Genomic DNA, 22725 nt, shown 5'->3' with positions numbered 1-22725 from the left:
TTTCCCTGTGATGTGTGTGGAAAAGTGTTTGGTCGACAGCAAACTCTGTCCCGGCATCTCTCGCTGCACACAGGTAAGCCCATGCTTGGTACAGCACTGAGAAGTTCTCTCTGTTCATCACTGTTTGTTTAAGTGGAGGAGAAAGCAGAAGAGTGTGTGAGCCATCCTCAGCTCCTTGCACTTAGAGCAGAGCCAAGTGCAGAAACAGGACAGAATGTCAGAGTGGTGTTTAGGGAGTTAGCTAACATTTTATTTCTTTGCAGCCTGCTTGTAATTTATCTTTACAAAATGTGTAAATTCAAGCTTGTCCAGGTTCCAATACACCAGACTGTACATACCAACTGGCTAACCAAGCCTCAAGTTCTGAAGAGAAGACACAGCCATTTTTTTTTTTCTTTTTTTTGGATGGATTTGGTTGGGTTTTTTGTTTGACAGACACGTAATTCACCTGATGAGATGTTTAAATGTCAGTGAACAACAGAAGATTTGGCCTTGATGTTTCAGGTCTGTGAAACTGAAAGGATTTAATACCTCATTCATCTTTGCTCTCATCATACAGTTCTGAGAGGAACAGGGACTGTTCTACCCCATATCAACTTTCTTAAAGTGAATCAGCTTCAAATCAAGTGAGACAAACAGAGTTTTGATATGGAAGATGCACTCTGGCAGCCTGCTGAGGTGCACTGCACAAAATAAGACTTGGAAGCAAGAATTTCCTAGGTAGTGCTGAAAAATAGTGTTGGTATAATGCCAGTGCATGTTGTGCTGTCTAGCAGAGCCATGCTGCAAAGGTTCAGATGTTCCATGGCCTCGTGGGGCTTCCTCAGTCCTAAACTGTTTTACTGAATGCCTTTCCCCCAACACTTGTAGCATTATATTTCAAATTTAGGGTGGCAGATCCTCAAAGGGAAAGGTTGTAAAAGCTGATGTAATGTTTGGTTATTTTAATCAACTCTTTGCAAAATGCAGCCTGGAGCATGTACAAGAACTGTGCTGCCAGGGATTAGAAATGTCTAATTTAAAACTATAAACAAAAGATTTATTTTAAATTGTGAAGCATCACAAGCTCATGACGAATTTGTTTAATTTTTTCGACTGCTCTTTGAGTGAGTTTTGTTCATTAGTTTCTGTTTGGAACTGGCCTAATGATGCAGTGCTCCCTTTCCTCCCCACCCTCAGATCTTAATACAAAATCCTCAACTATCAGCTCTCTGCAAGTGATCACATGGACAGCCTCAACAATAAAAGATGCTAGGGGAAGGAAATAGTTGTAGACTACTGACCTGTTTCTCCACTGGCTCTGCTGCAGCTCTCAGAGCAGCAGTTGCCCCAGTTTGCTAGTTTATAAAGTTTTATATTATCGGAGTACACATGGTAGAGCAAATTAAAAAAACTAGTCCTAAACTACCCTTAAATTAGGGTTGGGTTTTGGTATTTTTTTCTGAGTAATTGCTGTGAACTCCCATAAACTTCTAAAATGTTGAGCTTCCAAAGTACCTCATCCTGAAACCCAGAGGAATGTGTGCTCGGTTACTGGCAGCTCTGGAAGCAGCTGCCTTCAGAAACGAAGGATACACTTATGGTTTTCTGCTTCTTGTTCAGAAGAGAGAAAATACAAATGCCACTTGTGCCCCTATGCTGCTAAGTGCCGTGCTAACCTGAACCAGCACCTGACTGTCCATTCAGTGAAGCTGGTGAGTACAGACACCGAGGACATCGTCAGCGCTGTCACGTCGGAGGGCAGCGATGGGAAGAAGCATCCTTACTACTACAGGTGAGGACACAGACCAGAGCTGGGCACCACACACTGCCTGCTGAGGACATGTTACAGGGCCATCCTGCTGGTGCCGCAGAGTGGAACTGTGATGAAAATATTTGTCTTGCCCATATCTGGCTCAGGCTGAGCAGCAGAGCCCAGCTGGCTGCCTCATGCTGTTTGGCTTGGCTGGCCATTGGGAAGGACTCTGGGGTTTGGTGTGGGGTTGCTTTTTTTTAGACAGCTCTGTAAGGCAGCTGGGCTCTTAGAAGGCTCTTTAACTTTTTATGCAGTGCTCATTTAAGTTCTGTGTTTGGAAACATCCCGTCGTGTGCATGGATTCATGGCAAATCCAAAGCACTGTGCATCCGGTTGTCCCTGACAGCTCCCCTTGTTTGCTGCCAAGTCCGTGAAAACGAAATGTTTCAAAGTGTAACACACACATTTCCTCCCTTTGCTGGAGGTATATACATTCAGTGACCCACAGGAGCAAAGAAAGAAAACCTTTAGGAGAATTTCCCTGAGAAACAAAAAAGAATCCCCAGGTAAAATGGATATTTAGCTATTCCTGGTGTTGTATGCACTGTCGTGCACTCTGCAAACTGTGATGTGCACTCTAGTGGCCAAGCAGATTACCAAATCACTCTTCCTTTTAGTCAAAGTGCCAAGAGCAGATTTAATTACAAAATCATAGAAGTAAGAAATAGATGAGACCTACTGGATTAGATTATTTAGTCCTTCCCCCTGGGAAAACAAAATATTGCCCTAGAGTATATGCCTTTTTCACTCTTTTTGGCTTGTTTTAAATGTTAACGGCCTAATGAAAGCAAAAGGAGGACTCTGCAAAGAAGGTTAAATTAAAGGGCCCTTTCCATTGCCTCTCAGTATCACCGTGTTTATGTGCTGGCTGCAAAATCTGTATCCCTGCTAATTATTTGCATAGCTGATGACTGCTGTTTTCCAGTCAAGCATAAGTAATGTTTGAACCCATTTTTACTTGCTTACACTGAAAACTGCCAGGCAGTTTTGCACAAGATCCCAGTTTGGCATGGGAACCATTCCAGGGTTTGAAAATCACTCCTGGAGTGTGCAGCAAGCTCTCAGTTTGTCAGTGTATCAGCTGTACTAAACATCTTGGCAAAGCTGCAGTGCCTCTTATTGCCCAAAGGAATCGGCTAGGTGATGCACAGCATCTGGAATCTGTAGTTTTTAATTAACTTTATGATTATTTAGCATCATTATAGCATGTACAGGATTGTTGCATTGTGCCCGCCCTTAATCACATTGGCATGGCCATCAGTTCAAAGGCAGTTCAGCAGACAAAAGGATTTTGCAGTGAACGTTCAGCAGTGAGGAAGGGTTTTTTCCTTGCAAACTCAGGGAAAAGCAGTATGCTTCTGTTTGTTTTATCATGTTTCTTACTCTTGAATTCCCTTCTGCCTGCAGCTGTCATGTGTGTGGGTTTGAGACGGAGATGAATGTCCAGTTTGTCAGTCATATGTCCCTTCACGTGGATAAAGAGCAGTGGATGTTCTCCATTTGCTGCACAGCATGTGATTTTGTCACTATGGAAGAGGCAGATATGAAGGCTCATGTCAACAACAAGCACACAGGTGATGATCCCTCTCTCCCAGCTGCAGTGATCTCTCTCTTGCTTTTTAGGTGCAACCTTCACACTTCCCATTAGCACTCTGCTTTCACTGAAATGCTTGCTAATTAAAGCCTGATCTCTCAAAGTTGAAGTGAATTGGACTCCAGCCAGGCAAATAATCTGGTAGTGCAGATCAATTTTCAAGCTTAGTGAAACAAATGAAGGACTACTTAGCCCTCCTTCTTCCTATCCCCTTAGCCCCCAAATCCCCTCCCCTGTCAGAGTCAGCAGATTTTGTTTGTTTTTCTGACTGGTTTACTATTTCGTCAAAATCCTGGTTTGACTTCAGTGATGATAAGGTGACTTTCAGTGCTAATTGTGCCTATCTGGCTGTAAGTCTTGAAACAAACATTATGTTGAGCTTTGCTCTGTGGTGTGTTTGCCCCCACAGTCTATTGGTTTGGAATTTCACGCTGATGTGTAGTTGACACTGTGATTCAGCAATACCATAAATGTAGCTTTATATTAAATAACAGAACAAGTCATGTGTTCTCTCCCTGGTCCTGTTCACTTAATAGCCAAGTATAAGCAATAGCTGTTTTCAAACAAGCTCCATATGTTTAGTCCAGCTAATGAAGTCTGGCATATTTTAAGGAGAAGAAAATTAGAATCCTTTTAATTAATTTCTGTTGTAACACCAGGCAGAAGCATTTTGCTGCCACAAACTACTCACAGTTGTGTTTACAATACTGAACCCCAATTGTACTCAGTGCAAGATTTCCACTGCTGAATTGCTTTTCCTGTCCTACCAAGAATAAAATCGGGAGAACAGGGAGGGAGAAGGAGAAGGGAGAGAAGAACACAATTGGTTGTGTTCACAGATACATAAGTTAAATGTAACTACAGAACTACAAACTACTGGAAAGCTCTCAAGGAGTTTTATGCCAGCATAGCTCTCAGCACTATTCCACTTTATGTATAGAAATTGGAGGCAAATGAGAAATGCCACCCATAGCCATGAGAAAATCTTGCATCAGAGTTTGTAACTGTGAGCTGTACTCTACTGTATTTTCCTGCTGTAGCTAACAGATTGAAACTGCTACTTGTCTTTCGAAGAAAGGCAAACAAAACCCTTGTTCTTCCTTCACCCTGCCCAGCTGAGCCATTGAGCTGGTGATTCAGCCAAATGCTCACACACATAGCAAACACAGAGTGAAAAATAGAATGGATTTTCTGGATCACTTGACTCCAGTCCCTTATCCTGTGATGTTACCAGGTCATAAACAGACTTTGTGAGGATCTTGGCATATGCCTTCAAAGAAGTAGAATTGTTTTAAACAAACTACTTCTACAGACAGGCAACTGTAGACTCTCCTGCATTTTCAAGACTTCCTGTGTATGTCTTACTGATAATCAGAATGTGCATGGATTGTTCTTGGGGCACAACTGCTCTCTGTCTGCAAGAGCAGCCCACCTCTTCCTCCCTCCTTCCACAGTATTTATTCCTTTGGTATATTGATAGAGAACAACTCTCTCCCCTCTAAATGTACGTTGAGCCTTTTCTTATATGAAACACAGCCCTTTCGCTGTACCAATCCCTCACTGTGTATGTTCTTGTTAGAACCTCTGCTCTTGACATGTGCAATCACAGCTGTACATGGTGAAATGAAACAAGTGGTGGTGGCAGTGTAAAACAGCAGCAGATACTGGAAATAGCTCACACAAAACATTCTGTGATCATATTTACCTTCCTTGAAGGCTTCCCCAACACTGATTGCTCATGTTCTTCTCATGTTCTGCTCAAATTCTTCTTTTGTTTTCCTTGACTGTTTCCAACTTAAGCACTTCTCATTTGTAGCAAAAATTCTTGTTACTGGCCCATCAGGTCATAACCTTGTACTCTGTGCTATTAAATTTCATTCCATTTCTGTTGCTTTGGTCCTCAAGGTCAGTGTATGATATCCCAGTCATCCTCCCTATTGGCAGCTCAGGTCATCAGATTTCGTTAGTGCATTCCTACATTTTTATCTTAAAGGTGCCACTCATCAGTTTAAAGTTAGGCACACAGGGGCTTGTGTTTGCAAAGGCCTTGATCAGGGGAGTGTATCACATAGGGAATGTGAAGTTTAGTGAGGTCTCTTTCCAGCACAGCTCTGATTAACCCAAGGTATGGGTGGGAGGTAATAATTTGCCCATTCTTGCCTCGTTGGCTCACAGCAGTTCTCATAGGAGAACTCTCTTGTTCACTTTTAGTGTGTGCTAGGGTTTGGGATCTGAACTCCATACATTTATTTCACACATAAGGAAGCTCTGATAGGTTTCAGCTCTAGATCCAGTTAATTAACATGGTTTTCAATTCTCTTCACTAAGACATCCAATAAAAACAGGTAAGTCTTGAGACCACACTGTTATCTCTTACAATGATTACTGAGGGTCTTCTTCAGTATTTTGAGCAAGGTTATTCTTCTCTACCCTTCCTTCCACATTTACCCATTGGACCCACATAAATGGAAAGGTGAGGGAAGTTTAGCTTGGACCAGTAGGCACTTTTGGTTTCTGCACCCCAAATATACAGTAGTTCTGTTTCCTTTCTAAGTGACAAGTCCTTCATTGTTTTTGAACACAGAGCAATCAGAGTGTTTTCTTGGGGTTTTTTTGGTCTGGTAATGAAGTAGAGTTGCACAATTCCTTCCCAGTACCATTACAGACCCAGTCCATTGTAGGATGAATTGAGGGATGTCCTGTGGTTCAACTCTTTCCTTTTTTTATTAGAGGTCCAACAATGATTTTTTTGTCAGCTCAATTAATTTCAGACTTGTTTTCTAAGCATGTTTGAATTAACTTGAAATACAAATACCTCCTGATATTTAAAACAGGGCCATGGAGATTCCATCTAATCTGCTGAAGCAGTTATTGCTCTTTGTGTCTTTCAGCTGAAGAGAGGAAGACACCCAGTGAATCTAACAGTCCGTCTTCATCTTCGCTGTCAGCACTAAGTGACTCTGCCAACAGCAAAGAAGATGCAGATATAACCCCCAAAAACAAGGGGTCAAACAACCTGCTAGTCATTTCTGTAGTGCCTGGTAGTCAGACCTCAGTGAACACTGAAGAGAAGTCAGAGAAAGGTAAAACACTGTCTCACAAATACAAACCATCACCTTTCTATGCAGTCGACCTGGCCACGATGGAAGGAAGACATTTTCCTGCTCTGTTTTTCAGGCTTTGAATGTGTTTTCTGTAACTTTGTCTGCAAAACAAAAAACATGTTTGAGCGTCACCTGCAAATCCACCTGATCACACGGATGTTCGAGTGTGATGTGTGCCACAAGTTCATGAAGACACCTGAGCAGTTACTGGAGCACAAGAAATGCCACACTGTCCCCACCGGTGGGCTCAAGTAAGGAAAGCAAGTACACAAACTTTTACTGTGTTAAGCTCCTCTAATACTGTGGGGATAGGACAAAAGGAGATAGATCAGTTAGAAAGGGTTGGTTAACTGATAACACAGATCCGGGGCTTCCTTTTGTTTACATGACCCAAGCCCTGTCCTTTAGGTGTGCATCATTAGAGTAGATTGGTCACCTAGCAGCAGAGGTAGCATCCAGTGATCCTGAAGCTGTAACAAAGGATGATACTTTCCCTTTTCAAATCAAAGAGGAGACAGCATGTGATGGGTCCTACAGAGAAGGAGGCAGCACTGCACAGAGGTTTTGGCAGACTAAGGGGTTTTTTTTCCAAGGTATCAGAGCAAAGGCAAGTAGACAGGACAGGCTCTGTTCTGCACTTGGCTCAAAGAAACTAAACCCTGTACAGTCTCTGCAACTAGGGATGAAGTTACAACCTCAAACGTTATAACCTTTGTGTACACTCTAACGCAAAGTCATTTTTCTCCAAGAATGAATAACTTGGATGCTTTCTGCTTTGGTTTGCATGCCCCAGAATAATCACTGTTGTATAAATTAACATGTAACCGAGTAATACACTCCTTTAAGAAAAAAAGCCCTTTGGTTTTGGCTCTGGTGGTGTCCTTTAAGGTCTGTTGGTGCAGATCAGTGTTTCTAGAGAATGAGTGTGCCCTTATGTCAAAGTCAGACCCCTGAGGACAGCAGTGACTGCTGGGGCCATATGCTTGCTCTCTGTGGGCAGCAGTGTGATGTTATGAAAGAGGCACGTCCCTGGTCTGTTTGCTCCAGCTGCTGCAGGAAAAAAAGGCTGGAACCACTTTGAGCCCAGCTAGGGTTCAACACAGGGCTCCCAGCTTCTGTTGCTCCTGCTAAGCAGAGTAATGTTTTCAGTGCCCTGTAACTGGGACGTGACCAGCACACCACGTTTAACGTTACCACGTGCAGCTCTGTCGGTTTGAGCTGCAGCTTTTGAAACTGGTTCTGTTTGCCAGGCAGTGTCTGGTCTCCAGCTCAGTAGTTCCATAAACTGGGATCTGTGGTCACTTGAGATGTGATGACTGAATCTGGGAAGAAGACCAGATTGAGAAACAAGTAGTGTGCCAGAACGACGGGATGTCTGTCTTGGACATACAGACCAGTTGTCTAATGCACATTTGGTTTAAGCTGCACAAAATCTGTTCTATTTACCAAGGAAAAACCATGACCTATGACTCAAGTCTTCCTGACAGAATGGGCTTCTCAGTCTACTTAAGTTATTCCTGCCCAACTCAAGTAATAATTAGGTACCTTGAAAGCTGCACCTAAGAAAAAGCTCTGATTTATGTTTTTTTAAGGCATCCAGAAGAGCCTGAAGAGATCTAAGTAAATTGTATTTTTCTGTCTCCTGTTTGCTGTGGGGGAAGAGAAAAAAACATGATTCTTCCAGCTCCAGGTCAAAATCTGAGATTCTGATCCAGAGAGCACCCAGCCCAGGAGAGGTATGTGTGCATAGACAGCCGAGTCCTCTGTTGCTGTAGAGCTAATCACGTTAGAAGTCTCAATGCCAGGCTCCCTCTCTGGATCAGAGTACTTGATGTGCATCAGGAAAAGTTGCCACATGTTCTACTCTCTGTTTGTCCCCCTGTGTTACTCACTTTCCTCAAAAGTCTCTCCATTAGCTTGCAGATTAATATTAAACCTGTATGTGCAACCAGTTGTAGCAAGGGAAACACACATGGAGAGAGAAGATCTCAGCTTAGAAATTAGCCCAGATGCTAGAACACAACTAGCAGACTTGCTAAGCAGTGAATGCAGATCTGTAGCATCTGGAGATGCCTGTAAGACAGTAGCCTTAGTTGTACCTTTTTTTATCTAGTCCTGCCCCTTTAGCTCAGCAGCTCAGTCTGGAAGGCTGTGTGCTTGGCTTAGCACAGCAGAGATCCCTGGCAGGTAGCTGTCCTCACCAGCTTCTCACAGCTCCACAAAGCAAAAGCAGGTGTGTTTTGGGTTTGGTGGTGTCCAGGCTTGTCCAGCATGCAGCTCAGGCTTCTTTCCAAGCTTCCAAGATTGCCTTCTCGGCCCTTCCTGGCTCAGGAACCAGGGGTGAGGTCCTTTGCCACGTTCCCCCCCCCACCCCGAGCCGGACGCTTGCTGCTGTGAGTAAGCAGAACCCACATCCTGTTTCCACACAGGAACAATTCCTGCTATGGCAGAGGCAGCTGTAGGCAGACACTGCCAAACACTGCCCCTTTGAGCATGGCTAGCTCATCTCCCAGGAATGGGAATCCCTACAAATCATCCTACCAGCCTGGCTTTCAGCTGCTCCTAGCAGGATACCCAGCAAGCTTATTGTTCAAGGTCACTTAAAAGGAATTTCCTAAGCTTTTGCTGTACGTGTGGTATTACAAGTTTATTCCATCTTTACTTAAACAGCTGCTTTCATACTCATCTGTAAACACTCACTTTAAACCACTTCTTAATGGAAAAAATGGCCAAAGTGACTTCGTGCAAACACTAGGACTGTCGTTACACAAAGTACCTGTGCATCAGTCACCCACTCTGCACTACCCGGCCTGCCTTGCAGAATCTTCCCCATCCAGGTAAGCCAGAAGGTTAAAGGGATGCTCCTTCAGAGTGAGTCAGTGTTTTCCTAGGAGTGCGTGAGCTCTACTGCCATTAAGTGGGCAAACCTTCTCTAAGTAGAGATGTGTCAAGGTGAACAAGTATTGGAAAGAGGCTTCACAGGGAGAACTTGGTGCCTTTTTCTCCTCTTTAATAGGTCAGAGAGGGGCTGAGCGACAGGGTTAAAGCAGGAGTGCAGGTCTTCCAGCTGACTTCTCTTTTCTCTGTCCCTGCCTTTCCTTGCTGTGTTGCCAGGTGCCCATTCTGCATCTACTCCACCAACCGCCCCGCGGCGATGGAGTGCCACCTGAAGACTCACTACAAGATGGAGTACAAGTGTCGGATCTGCCAGACAGTGAAAGCAAATCAGCTGGAGCTGGAGATGCACATCCGAGAACACCGTCTTGGCAACCATTACAAGTGTGACCAGTGTGGCTACCTGTCCAAGACGGCCAACAAGCTGATCGAACACGTGCGCGTCCACACCGGCGAGCGTCCTTTTCACTGTGACCAGTGCAGCTACAGCTGCAAACGCAAAGACAATCTCAACTTGCACAAGAAACTGAAGCATGCTCCACGCCAGACTTTCAGCTGCGACGAGTGCCTGTTCAAGACTACCCACCCTTTTGTCTTCAGCCGCCACGTGAAGAAGCACCAGATTGGGGACTGCTCCGAAGAGGAGAAGAAGGGCCAGTATTCAACCTCCAAGGAAGCCAGTCCACTCCTCCCAGTGAACAGCTCCAGGAACCTTCTGTCACCCCTCTCAGTTATGTCTGCCTCCCAGGCTCTGCAGACAGTAGCTATGTCAGCTGCGCACGGCAGCGGGGCAGAGCCAAACTTGGCAGTGAAAGCCTTGGCCGTCAACGGCACTTCCCTGTGCTTTGATAAATACTGGAACTCAGAGTTTGCTCACCTTATTCCTTTAACAATGTTTTTCCCCAAAAACCACTACGATCTCACATTCCATCCACCCAGACCTCAGACTGCACCGGGAGGTGCCTCTTCACCTAAACACTCCTTCCTTGCCTACCTTGGACTAACAGAAAGGGCAGAAACTGTCTGAGGGCAGTTACATTCTGTACCAAAAATACCCCAACAAACCCAGCAGGTATATATTGCTGCAAAACATAGACCGAAGAGGTAACGAACACTTGTACTATATCATTAGTAAGGTTTAGCAAATGGCTCTGTGTGTATACTTATTGCATTGACATGAAAGCTGCTTTATTAAATCTCCAAGAGGTGACCTACTGCATACTTCTACCTTCAGAGGCATGTTCCCAGTACTCTTATCTAAGAAACTATTTTGTCTTGTTAAGCTGAAAAAAAAAAAAAAGAGTGTCCTTAATGGCAATCAGCACTTGTAAGATTACATATTGATGCATTTTATTTTTGGGCTTCGTGTGCGTGCGGGTGCGTGAAAAGAGAGTCTGCCTGTAGTGTGCCATGACATTGCTTTTGCACATCCCTTGGATTGGCTTATTTAATTATTATTCTTTTCCCCTTTTCACACGCTCCCTCCCTTCCCTCTGTCTCCCCCTGAACTGTGGAAGGAGCAATGTTCAGGTCAGGGGAGGGGAACTGGTGTATTATTGCAATGCTGTTTGCAGCTTCTTGTAGTTGGTTGATGCCTTGTACTTGGTTGTCAAGGTTTGAAGATTTGGGGTAAAACTGATGAGGAAAAATAGTTGCTTTCAGCACTGCAAGGTGAGAGTACGACAATGAGAAGTGCGTGCAGCCTACACACCCCCACAGCAGGCCCAATCCTTAACTGTTACACAGGTGTAACAAACACACCTGCAGCTGGGCCATAGCGTACATCTTTTGTTTTAAAAGGGCATATAAATATTATAGATATATATACTGTATTATGCAGTGGTTACCTTTTAGTTTGCAGGAACAACTTGTATAACTAGAATTCTATGGTGGGGAAAAAAAATCCAACAAGGGGATTTTAAAAAAAAAAGGGTATGGATAAATTCTGGGTATAAATACTCAGACTAAAAAAAAAAGGCAGTTTTGCACAGTGCTTTAGTCTTGCACTAGTTTGTTTCTCACTTGCAAAAAAAAAAAGGCAAGAAAAAAAAACCAGTTTGTGGGCTGAAGGTAATAAGACTGTTTGTTTGAAAAGGTACCAGTAACTTCTTTGACATATAAAGCTATAAAAAGATGCTTTTGGAACCATACAGTTCTCTTTTTTTTTATACCCTCAGTATTTCAACTGTACTTGCAAATTTGACAGTCCTATCAATACCTTCCATGTCATTAGTGATACTTTATTCCTTTCTGTTAATGGCAGATAGAGTGTACACTGCTAGGAAGCTAACTTTATACTTATTTAACACTCCTACTTGTGGTCATTAAAATGACATGTTCTATGTAGCACTTTATTGCAGGAAGAAGCAAATGCAGATTTGGTTGTATAACCTTTGTTAATCTCCAAATGCCAAGAGTGATCTTAATGTAAGAGAAGCTAACCGACTGTTAATTGATTGGTGTTTCTTAGATATGCTGGAACAAAGATAGGGATTAAAAACACTCTGCATTACAATTGGAAGTATGGAATATGAAGCATATGCCTTCATACTGAAGTATTGTTGTCCGTTGTGGCTCTTGGATTCGGATCTCAGTGTCTTTCACCAGGTGTTAGAAATGCCCAGCCTAGCTTTTGCCAGAGTTCCCTCGCTGTCCCTTGGCCAAGCCACTGTAGGAGGTGCCCTGAGTCAACATCTATCATGCTATCTACCCACCCTCGTGCTGTCCTGAAGAAACTTCTTCTGCAGGCTGTTGTGGGATGGGGGATCCAACAACCCCTTGTTCATGACAGCAGTAAAGCAACTCCTCCCTAGTTCAGGAAGGCATTTCCTGTCCACAAGGGCTCTTAGCCATATGCACAACTAGAAATGTAACTCAATTTTCATTACTTCTTAAATGAAGCTTGTGTAGAAATACTTTATGGATGCAAAACTTGCATCACTTAACGTATTTGCAAGATTCCTACATTTGTTTTGTACTGAGATGGCCAAACATTCTCCACTGTCATGACCAAATTCATCCTGCTGGGGGAGAACATCCTAACCTGTGCACTCCTGTTAACATACTGAAAGCTATTTACAAGGGGGAAATAGCCAAAATCATAGCAGGTTATCATTTGGAATTACTAATTAAGGGACAGAGAAGTCTCACCATGTTGTTTACATTCCAGCAGCCAGTTTTGATTCTGAGGAGCATGGGGTGGTTCTGTCAGTCTATGCAGTAAAGCCAAGCCATCTGCTCCAAAGGGTGTATAAAGCTTCATAACCAACCTATGGAACTCAGGGCCCTGTTTGCCATGCTTCACTCCATCAGAACTCCTGGTAACACCTCCCCTGGAGTACAGACAAAATAGAAAAATATGTATTAGTAAATACTCAAAGCATAAAAAGTGTAATATCTTGACAGCATGAAATCTGCAGCCAGAAACTATACCAGTTCTGTAAAACACTCCATGCATATCTCTCTGACCCTACCATAGGAAAACAAACACTCCCAGATGAAAAAGCTTATTTTTTCCAACCCAGAGGTAAAGTACAGCTGACCAGGAGGAAGGAGTAGGAATAGGACACTTTTAAATAGGACTGAAACTTCCAAGAAGGAGCTGTCAGCATGAGACCACCACGTGTTCAACAACGTTCCACTGTAAAGTATCTGACATGGCAACGTTCAGTGTACCTGGGAAATTTGTTTAGCACTTTGGAAAGGATAACTTCATTCTTTCTGGCAAGTTATAGAAGTTTTCTCTGTAAGGAAAAGGTGTTAGGAGGTCTTTATTTTTTTAAGGAAAAAAAATACACTATTTATCGGAGCTCATGCGTGTTAGAAGAATTTGTTTGCAGTTCAAGGCTAAAGAAAGGAATGTTCTCCAGAGGTTTCCCCCTACTGATTAATGACCAACAGTTCTGATAAATTCCCCCCACCATAAAGGTAATTTCATACTGGTTTTCACCCAGCATTCTTTAACGAGAGCTAGTGTGTTTTTCCATTCAGTCATTCAGTTAAAGTTCTCAGCATTTTTTTTGTCTTCTGTCTCTTTTTTTTTTTTACTTGTTGTATTATGTTCCAATATCATTCTGTCAAGGTTTGTGTACATTAATAAAAATTTGTATTGTATAAAGCTTTTTGCATTATAAGGCTGTACAGGGTCATTTTTGACAGTAACTGGTATATTTCTTTGCATCTTATGTTGCATTGCCAATTTCTAGTGTATCCAGTTTGGAAGTACAATATACTCTAATTAAAAAGGTTGGCTATATTCTTGTTTCTTTTTGGTTTTTCCTTCCTCTTTTTGTCCACCTTAAATGTATTTAAAGTTTATTTGAAGGGATGGGGGAAGCATTCTCCTACAAGACAAGATCATAGAATCATAGAATGTAGGGGTTGGAATGGACCTTACAGATCATCTAGTCCCAACCCTCCCTGCTCTTCTAAGCACACTGCTCAGTCATGCAGGCCAAATAATCAGATCCTTAAGCAGTAGTTTGGCCAACCTTGGAGTAGCATCAGTGAAATCAGGAGAACCCTTGCCTTGAAGAGGAGACTCAGTGAATAAGAGAACATGGTGCACTCAAACACTGTAGTTAAAAATAATTTTTTTTAATTATAAAATATTCTCATCAGTATTTTAGAAAAACCTGGTTTTTTTACCAATGATTAATGAAATAATTAAAATGCACAGAGCGCACTAAAGAAGGAAACCCTAAGATCAAGAAGCAAAGGTATTATTGACTGCACTGAATAAGAAAAGATACTCAACATTCTAAAAGGAAGTTAGACTATTTAAACACTAACCAAAGGAAAAAAAAAATATTCTGGGTGTTCATTAGATAAAATTTATCCTCAGGCAAATTAATGTTAACATTAAATACATATGGATTGCCCTTTTCCCTCAGTTAGGGCAGTGTTAAGGTCTCATCAACTGAAAAATTCTTACAGTTATTTCTACTGAGGTGTGGGTACTAATTTATCAGTACCTTGTACATGGTGCTGTTAACAGCTTGGGTGTTGAAATCCACTGCTCCTCCTTTTGCTGGTGTCGACTTAGGTGAAGGAAATGCTTCGATGTAGGGTTGGTAAGTCATGCTGAAGAAGAGGTGGTTCTTGGTCTCCTCTCACACAGTATCTGTAATAGAAAATGTACAGTGATATTTTATGTGGTTTTTGTATTAGACATAAGGAGTTATCCTAGCAATTAAGATGATCATGCAAATCATGCCCAGAGCAGCTGTGGCTGCCCCATCCCCGGAACTGGTCAAGACCAAGTTGGATGGGGCTTTGAGCAACCTGATCTAGTAGAAGTCCCTGCCCATGTCAGTGGGGTTGGAGCTAGATGATCTTTAAGGTCCCTTCCAACCCAAACAAATCTGTGCTTCTATGAAGAAGTGGCTTAATTGTTTAAGTAAGTTCTAACTCACCAAAACCAGCCTGCAGAGTTACTTGAGCTGGGAGGAGGCTGAATAATTTGACTGAATTCTCCTGACTGCCTAAGTAGTTAGCAGTTAAGTGCAAGTTCTTGTAGAAATTCCAGCCCTTGAGTCTTAGGGCAAACTTTTGTTTAAAAGCTCAGGCCCAATCACAACCAAACCATAAACTCTCTGCCTGCAATCAGCCTCTTTAGCTTTACAATGTGACAGAAAACCCCTATGTGCACCCAAACAGGGTTATTAGTGCCACGTGCTGATATGTGATAAAGAGCCACTGTCCTTAGCAGCAGGTGGCTGTAACATGCTTGTAGACCTGCACAGTTTTAATGAACTAACTTTCCCTAGTCTCTCTTCTGATCCATACACCACATGTGTGATTAGGGAAAACATCTCAGGTTGTGCACCCAACCTTTCAGGAAGACAGGTGCCCTGTTTTCATTCTGTATGTCAAATATTCATATTGACATTCATATGTCAAATATGTTTTAAAATTAATTGACTTAAAATTGACATGTTTTTTCAAGCAGAGTTATTTCTTACAATCCTACAGGTGCCATAGTCACCATAAGCCCAGCAGAAAAAGGTTTAAGAGAGACTTTGGGAGGGAAATAACCAAAACAACAACCCTCCAATTTTCTGTAACACTTCACTGTAGAGAGGGATTGTCTACAGTAGAGGGGATGGCATCATTTATGCAGTGCCATGTTTTAAGATACATGTGTTAAAAATACATCAGTTAGACTCCTAACAGACAGACATCTGCATTATATCATCCACCATCATATCTGCTGCTAATTGGCCTCCTTGTTGACAAGTCTCAGCAGCAAGGTTAAGTACTGGCTGTAAAAGCAATCTAGCCTCTTGCCCGAAGGGTCAGAGCTCAGACAGACTGTGCAGGAGCCTGCACAGCCTCTTCCCTGCTATATATTTTCTCAGAGCTAATAAAACACTAGTGCAATCATTCCTACAGGGAGGTCTGCCAGCCACTACAGTGTCTGCAGAGCTGCAGCAAATGGTATGTCATCTTCTCCTTGCAGAGGCACTCAAGTAGTCTGCAAGGAAAAGACACCATCTTTGGCACCAAAGTTTTAGAAACTCCCAGAGAAGTAATTAAAAATTCCCTGAAGTGACAGCTAACTGTGACCATGGAGCAGCCACGGCCTGAGCAGCCAGCAGGAGCCCTTGGGAAAGGGATAGGAGTTGGGTTTAGTGTCCCATGCCCCCTGAAAGGTCTTCAAGGTAACTTGTCTTACCAAACAAATCCACTAACTGCTTTTAAAAATCTCAGCCTGAAAATTCTGGCGAGAGGTTGCCTGTTTTCCTGGAAGAGAGAACTGTTAGGTCATGGAACTGTTGGGAGCAAGTCCAGAGAGCCACGAAGTTGCTAAGAGGACTGGAGCATCTCCCCTGTGAGGACAGGCTGAGGGAGTTGGGGCTGTTGAGCCTGGAGAAGAGAAGGTTGTGTGGAGACCTCAGACCACCTTCCAGGAGCTGAAGGGGCTCCAGGGAAGCTGCAGAGGGATCTGTGTTAGGAGCTGCAGTGACAGGGAACAATAGGTACAAATTGATAACAGGGAAATTTAGGTTAGATATTAGGAAGAAGTGTTATGCTGTGAGGGGTGAGACACTGTCCCAGGTTGCCCAGGGAGGCTGTGGCTGCCCCAACCCTGGCAGTGTTCACAGCCAGGTTGGATGAGCCTTGAGCAACCTGCTCTGGTGGGAGGTGTCCCTGCCCAGGGCAGGGATTGGGACTAGATGATCTCTAAGGTCCATTCCAACCCTTAAAATTCTCTAAGAGTGCACCAGCTGGAGTGTGGCACTGCTGGTATTGAGCCAGTCAGGACAACTTAGATCTCACACGTGCCTTGGCAAACTTAGGCTGAATTAACAGGTTACATCTGAACCAAAGACCAGACTTTTACTTGGCTGTCAGGCTCATTGCATAGCTCTTGGGAACATAATGCTATGGATACCAGGAAGATATCTAGTTGCTAGATAACAGGCAATACATCAGAAATGCAGCTGTTGGGCTTCCACATGTGCACAACAGCTGTGTCTTTGACCAACCCAGCCGTGGCTAGATGTATATGTATGACTGACCATTTTACAATAGAAAATTTAAGAACAAAAAAGACAAAAATAAAACCCCCACAAAGGTAACTTAGAGCTGGGGCTGAGCAGTAGTGGGGTGGGGGGACACACCCACGGGAAATGTTTCAGTAAGTTAAAACAAAAAGAAAACAACCCCTCAAAATCCCAACAACTGGACAGTAAAAGAGCACAAAGTGATAGTCTGGCACTTGTTCTGGGGCCTTGTGGAAATCTCTACACACTATTTCCCTCCTTTAAAACAGGAATTTCTCTGCTAGGAGGTGGTTTTGCTATGTTTTGTTTTGGGTTTTTTTCTAATTATTTCATTTCCTTCCCCCTTAACTGTGATTAAAATGCAACACATGGCACAACTCTGAAAAAAAACCCTCCAAAACTCCCATTTTTTTTCCAATTTAGGCTACAGTTAATAAAAACCTTCAAGTTCCTGTAGTATCCTCTGCTGTTTACACTTATTCGTGCTCTACTTTCTATCACATACCTTTTTTTCCCAGCACTTCTCAGACAGCATTGCACTGCGAGTGCAAACTTTGGATTGTTGCTTTCCTGGGAAGGTGCCTGTTTAAATAAAGAAGAGAAAAAGTCTCTCTTGCTGAACCTCTAGACCTTCATGCCAATGTTTTGCAGCACAGCCTAAAGTGACCAAAACCCAAAAATAGGCCTCATTTTCTGGCTGGTGAAAAAAAAGCATCAAATACTTTCTTGATTCTTTCCCTGTTATTTAAGATTGGAATGTTCATTCACATGCCAGACCGAAGAAGCTGTTTTTTAACAGATTTAACAGGAGGCCAGCTGGGAGGGTCAAAGCTGTAAGTAACATGCTCACACACAGTCAGGCAGGACTTCAGAACCAAATATGCACAACTGCATCAATGAAAGGAGCATGTTTCCCCTGGTTTGCTCTCAGAACCAAATATGCACAACTGCATCAGTGAAAGGAGCATGTTTTCCCTGGTTTGCTATCATTGCCCCCTTAAGCACACTGCCATGAATAACCCCACGAGCCTGGTGTAGCCCCCACTGAGGAAAGGCTCACTGCTCCTCTCTGCCCAAGCACACACTCATCATGAGCTGCAGTGTGCACTAGCAGCCCAGAAAGCCAATTGAATCCTGAGCTGCATCAAAAAGAGTATGGCAGCAGGTCAAAAGAGGTGATTCTTCCCCTCTACTCTGCTCTGGTGAGACCCACCTGGAATATTGCACACAGTTCTGGTGTCTTCAGCATTAGAAGGACATGGAACTATTGAAGCAAGTCAGAGGAGGCCACAAAGTTGCTAAGAGCACTGGAGCATCTCCCCTCTGAGGACAGGCTGAGGGAGTTGGGGCTGTTGAGCCTGGAGAAGAGAAGGTTGTGTGGAGACCTCAGAGCAACTTTTCAATATCTGAAGGGCCTGCAAGGAGCTGGAGAGGGACTCTGTAAAGGACTGCAGTGACAGGACAAGGGGCAATGGATTCAAACTGAAGGAGGGGAAATTTAGGTTAGATATTAGAAAAAACTTTTTTCCTGTGAGGGAGGTGAGACACTGGCACAGGTTGCTCAAGGATGTGGCAGCTGCCCCAGCCCTGGCAGTGTTCAAGGCTAGGCTGGATGAGCCCTGAGCAACCTGATCTAAGTGAGGAGATGTCTCTGCCCAGGGCAGGGGGTTGGAACTAGATGACCTCTAAGATCCATTCCAACCCTTAAATTCCATGATTCAATGAAGAGTCTTCCTTGTAGGACTCACCTCTCTAAAACTGCATGAATAGTTTAATGCAGAATTTCTTGCTATACACAGCAATTATGACAAACTATACACATCTTGTATTCCTTGACTGCAGGGATTAACACTTCCCTGATATCTAGACCTTCAGTGCACAGAGTACAATTGCATTCCATCATGGTTCCAAGCAATAGTTGCCTTAGCAATAAAAATCACAGAATATCTTTTTCCTGAAAAACAATTTAAATGCTATGGGATATGGGATGGTAAGTAAAGATAAATAGTTGCAGGAGAGTTCCTTCCATCAGTACAGGAATAATATGCACACACTAGTGGCTGTCACTCATGCCAGTGACACTTTTAAAAGGCACCAGAATAGCTCTATTCACAGGAGTTATCAGAGCAATGCCCATTTGCACTCTGAATATTTAGTAAGCAAGCAATAAGACTTCATGTTTGTATACTTAGCTACCTCATTTTAATGGGACTGCATACCTAGAACTTAATGAAAAGATCTAAAAATATTGTCAGTGTGATTTAAAAATATGCACTGCATCTTTTGAGCTGACATTTCAATTAAAAATAAATAGGATCCAGTTATATGGTGATACTGTGATAAGATTGCATTTTTACCAGTCAAGTTTTATTCTTACTCAAAGTGACAGATTTCTCCAAGACAGAGTCAGAAAATAGAGTCCTCCAGCTACTCAAACCAGGAAAATATGATTAAGGGCACATTTAAGCAATTCCCAAAATTGGGGTATCAAAATTGGGATAAATGTATTTCACAGCATCACAGAGTCATTAAGGTTGGAGAAGACCTTCAAGATCGAGTCCAACCTATGACCAAACACTACCATGTCAACTAAACCACAGCACCAAGTGCCATGTCCAGTCATTTCTTGAACACTTCCAGGGATGGTGGCTCCACCACCTCCCTGGGCAGCCCCTTCTGATGCTTAACCACCCTTTCAGTGAAAAAATTCTTCCTGATATCTAACCTGAACCTTCCCTGGTGCATCTCGAGGCTATGACTTCTCATCCTGTCACTACTTGCCTGGGAGAAGAGGCTGACCCTCAGGTGGGACCTGGCCACAATCTCCTTTCAGGTAGTTGTAAAGAGCACTAAGGTGCCCTGCCTGTCCTGGTGGTTGGTTCCATAACCTTCCCGGACACCAAGGTCAGGCTGACAGGCCTGGAGTTCCTTGGATCCTCCTTCTGACCCTTCTCACACTGGCAAACCTCCAGTCATCTGAGACCTCTCTGGTTCACCAGGACTGATGGTAAATGATGGAGAGCAGCTTAGTGAGCTCTTCCACCAGCTCTTGCAGTACCCTTGGATGGATCTGGTCCCTTAGACTTGTAAGTGTCTAAATGGCACAGCAGGTCACTGTCTACCCCCTCCTGGATTGCAGAGGGTCTGTTCTGCTCCCCAGCCCTGTCTACCAGCTCAGGGGGATGGTTGCCCTGAGGATAACTGGTTTTGCTGTTGAAGACTGAAGTAAAGGCAGCATCAAGTATCTCAGATTTTCCTCATCCTTGGTTATAAGATTTCCCTCCACATCCAATAAAGGATGGAGATTGTCCTTGGCCCTCCTTTTGTTGCTAATGTATTTATTAAAACACTTTTTATTATCTTTTCACAGCAGTGGCCAGATTAAGTTCTAGCTGAGCTTTTGCCTGTCTAATTTTCTCTCTACGTGACCTAATGACATCCTTGTACTCTTCCTGAGCTGCCTGCCCCTTCTTCCAAAGGTCATAAACTCTCTTTTTCCCCTGAGTTCCTGTAAACACTCCTTATTCAGCCAGGCCAGTCTTCTTCCCCATCGTCACAGTGTTATTTTCCTGTGGCTAGTCTATTAGAGCTAATAACTGCATATTAAATTTTAATTCACATCCAACTTGAACAATGCCATGTGCCCTGCAAAAGGTTATTGTACACATCTACGTGTGTGTACCTACTGTCTAAAGCCTTCCCAAGCACTGCTTTAACTTGGCTGCACCAGCTCTCTGCTTTACAAGCTCATCTGTGCACACAGGACTGGCACCACTCAGCTCCAGGCAGGATCTCAGCACCCCCAACAGCCCCACACACCACCTAAGAATGGCCTAACACTCACTTGGTGCTGAGCTTCAGCTGCTTCATGGGCATGTTGCATGCAGTCAGGGAGTGTGTGTACCCGGAAAGACCCTCCTCCACAGCATTCCCAGTATCCTGACTCAGCTCAACTAGTGTAAAATGGAATTTAATAGGAAAAAAGGAATTCACTCATAGAATCATAGAATTTTAGGGGTTGGAATGGACCTTAGAAACCACTTAGTCCCACCTCCCTGCCCTGGGCAGGGACACCTCCCACCAGAGCAGGTTGCTCAAGGCTCATCCAGCCTGGCTGTGAACACTGCCAGGGTTGGGGCAGCCACAGCCTCCCTGGGCAACCTGGGACAGTGTCTCACCACCCTCACAGGAAAAAACTTTTTCCTAATATCTAACCTAAATTCCCCCTCTTTCAATTTCTGCCCATTGCCCTCACAATACAGAGGCAGGACTGAGCTGCTGTCACCAAATCTGGTCTTTCCTTTCAAACAATTCACATCTCCAGCACCATGTTGTTCCACAAGTTACATGTAAACCCACTGTGTAAAGAAGTACTTTGTTTGCTGCAGTCATACACTAAATTACCCTGCACTACTTGCACTGCAAAAATAACTCCTGATTAGCCTTCCCCAAGGTATTTCTTGACCCTTGAGCTGGACAGTCCCATTCCATTTGGCCTTACCACAAGCAGAGGCCACTCCATACTTGTGAACATTGCTGTTACCCTCCTCTGGCTCTCTCCACTTACATGAAAAGCTCATTCTGCTCACAGTTCACTTCCATGGGTGGTAAAAGTAAAAACACTCTGCTAGATCTGGATTTCTCAACTCCAGCCAGGATCCTGCTCTAAGGGTAAATGCTACTGACTAAACTTCAGAAGAAGGAAAAATTAAAAGAAAAAAAATATCCATAAATTGGGATTGCTCAGAGTTTTCTTCCAGCAGAATGTTTTGCTGTCAGACAAGTTTTAAAAGACACAGTAATTTCCTCTGGAGCAGAATTTGTGGTTCCAGACAATGAGCACTACTGACCATGTTCTGACAGACTGCCCTTGGATCTGGCTCCCCAAATCCTGTACACAGAGAGTTTTTCCTAAGCATTCTTTAGACAATGGACATTTTCCATCAGGATTTTTGATTCTGTCACTGTAATAGCCAGTTCCTCAACTTTTATATTTGTCATTGACAGCACAAGTCACGTGAGTGTTGTCATCAGTTCTTTGTGACCTAATCAATAGTTTGTCAGGATCCAGACTCTGATCTGGTGGCAGAGACCTCAAGACTCCTCCACATTTAGAGCCAAAACCAAAACATGTAGGGTACATGAAAAATGTGTTTCCCGCTGAACGCTTTTTCAGCTTCTTGAGCTAGTCTAAGACAGCAACTGAGACACCTTACTTTTACTTTTCATGACCAAATAAAACTAAAAATGTCATCCAAAACTGTCACTGGCAGCCAAGGAGAGGCCAGGACACTGAAGTGTCTAGTGGGAATGTTTCCTAGCTGCCAGAAGCTTGCAGGGTTCAAAGCTCACTCTTGGCACTGCCAAATGACCAGGGACTACCTCTTCCCAAGTCATCTGCCAATTCATGACAGGCCAAAAAGTCAAAAGAAATCCCTTAGCTCTGCAGCTCTTTCTAGAAACTGCAAAAAAAGAAAGGCTGTTTACCTCTAACTCCTCTGAGATCTACTGTCTATACATATGTTGACATTGAATTTACTGTGCAAACACTGAAAGCCAGAAAACTTCCACCCCAAACAGAAGTGACATACCTTGTCTCCTCTTGCTCTATTCCTGCAGAGGGTGGACTGCTTGTTGTAACAAGTTGCAGTGTCCTAACAAACTCAGATCAAGACTGTCAAGTCCTTCAAATCTTCTCATCACAGCCCTTCTGCAAGGGACTTTCTGAAGACTTCTTTCCTGTTAACAAAGAAGGAAAAAGCACCTCCAGCACCCAATAACACAATTAATATTGTCAGTCAAGTGAAATGTGAAAGCTTACACCATCCT

The 22725-nt window shown here is 43.4% G+C and overlaps 1 protein-coding gene across 1 annotated transcript in view; it reads left to right on the top strand.

Moving 5' to 3' along the window:
• Nucleotides 1-11348, top strand: part of LOC103807033 (zinc finger protein 827-like) — an 11782-nt gene extending 434 nt beyond the window's left edge. Inside the window, exons 2-7 of the mRNA XM_009079751.1 lie at nucleotides 7-73; nucleotides 1603-1774; nucleotides 3203-3369; nucleotides 6281-6472; nucleotides 6567-6744; nucleotides 9608-11348. Of these exons, the coding sequence (XP_009077999.1) occupies nucleotides 7-73; nucleotides 1603-1774; nucleotides 3203-3369; nucleotides 6281-6472; nucleotides 6567-6744; nucleotides 9608-10415 (1584 nt within the window). The 3' untranslated portion in view covers nucleotides 10416-11348. The remainder of the gene's footprint in view (nucleotides 1-6; nucleotides 74-1602; nucleotides 1775-3202; nucleotides 3370-6280; nucleotides 6473-6566; nucleotides 6745-9607) is intronic.
• Nucleotides 11349-22725: the final 11377 nt, after the last annotated feature.

This window comes from Acanthisitta chloris, unplaced genomic scaffold, assembly GCF_000695815.1.
Source record: "Acanthisitta chloris isolate BGI_N310 unplaced genomic scaffold, ASM69581v1 scaffold11308, whole genome shotgun sequence".
Taxonomy (NCBI): Eukaryota; Metazoa; Chordata; class Aves; order Passeriformes; family Acanthisittidae; genus Acanthisitta; species Acanthisitta chloris.
This window is presented reverse-complemented; position numbering and strand designations above follow the sequence as displayed.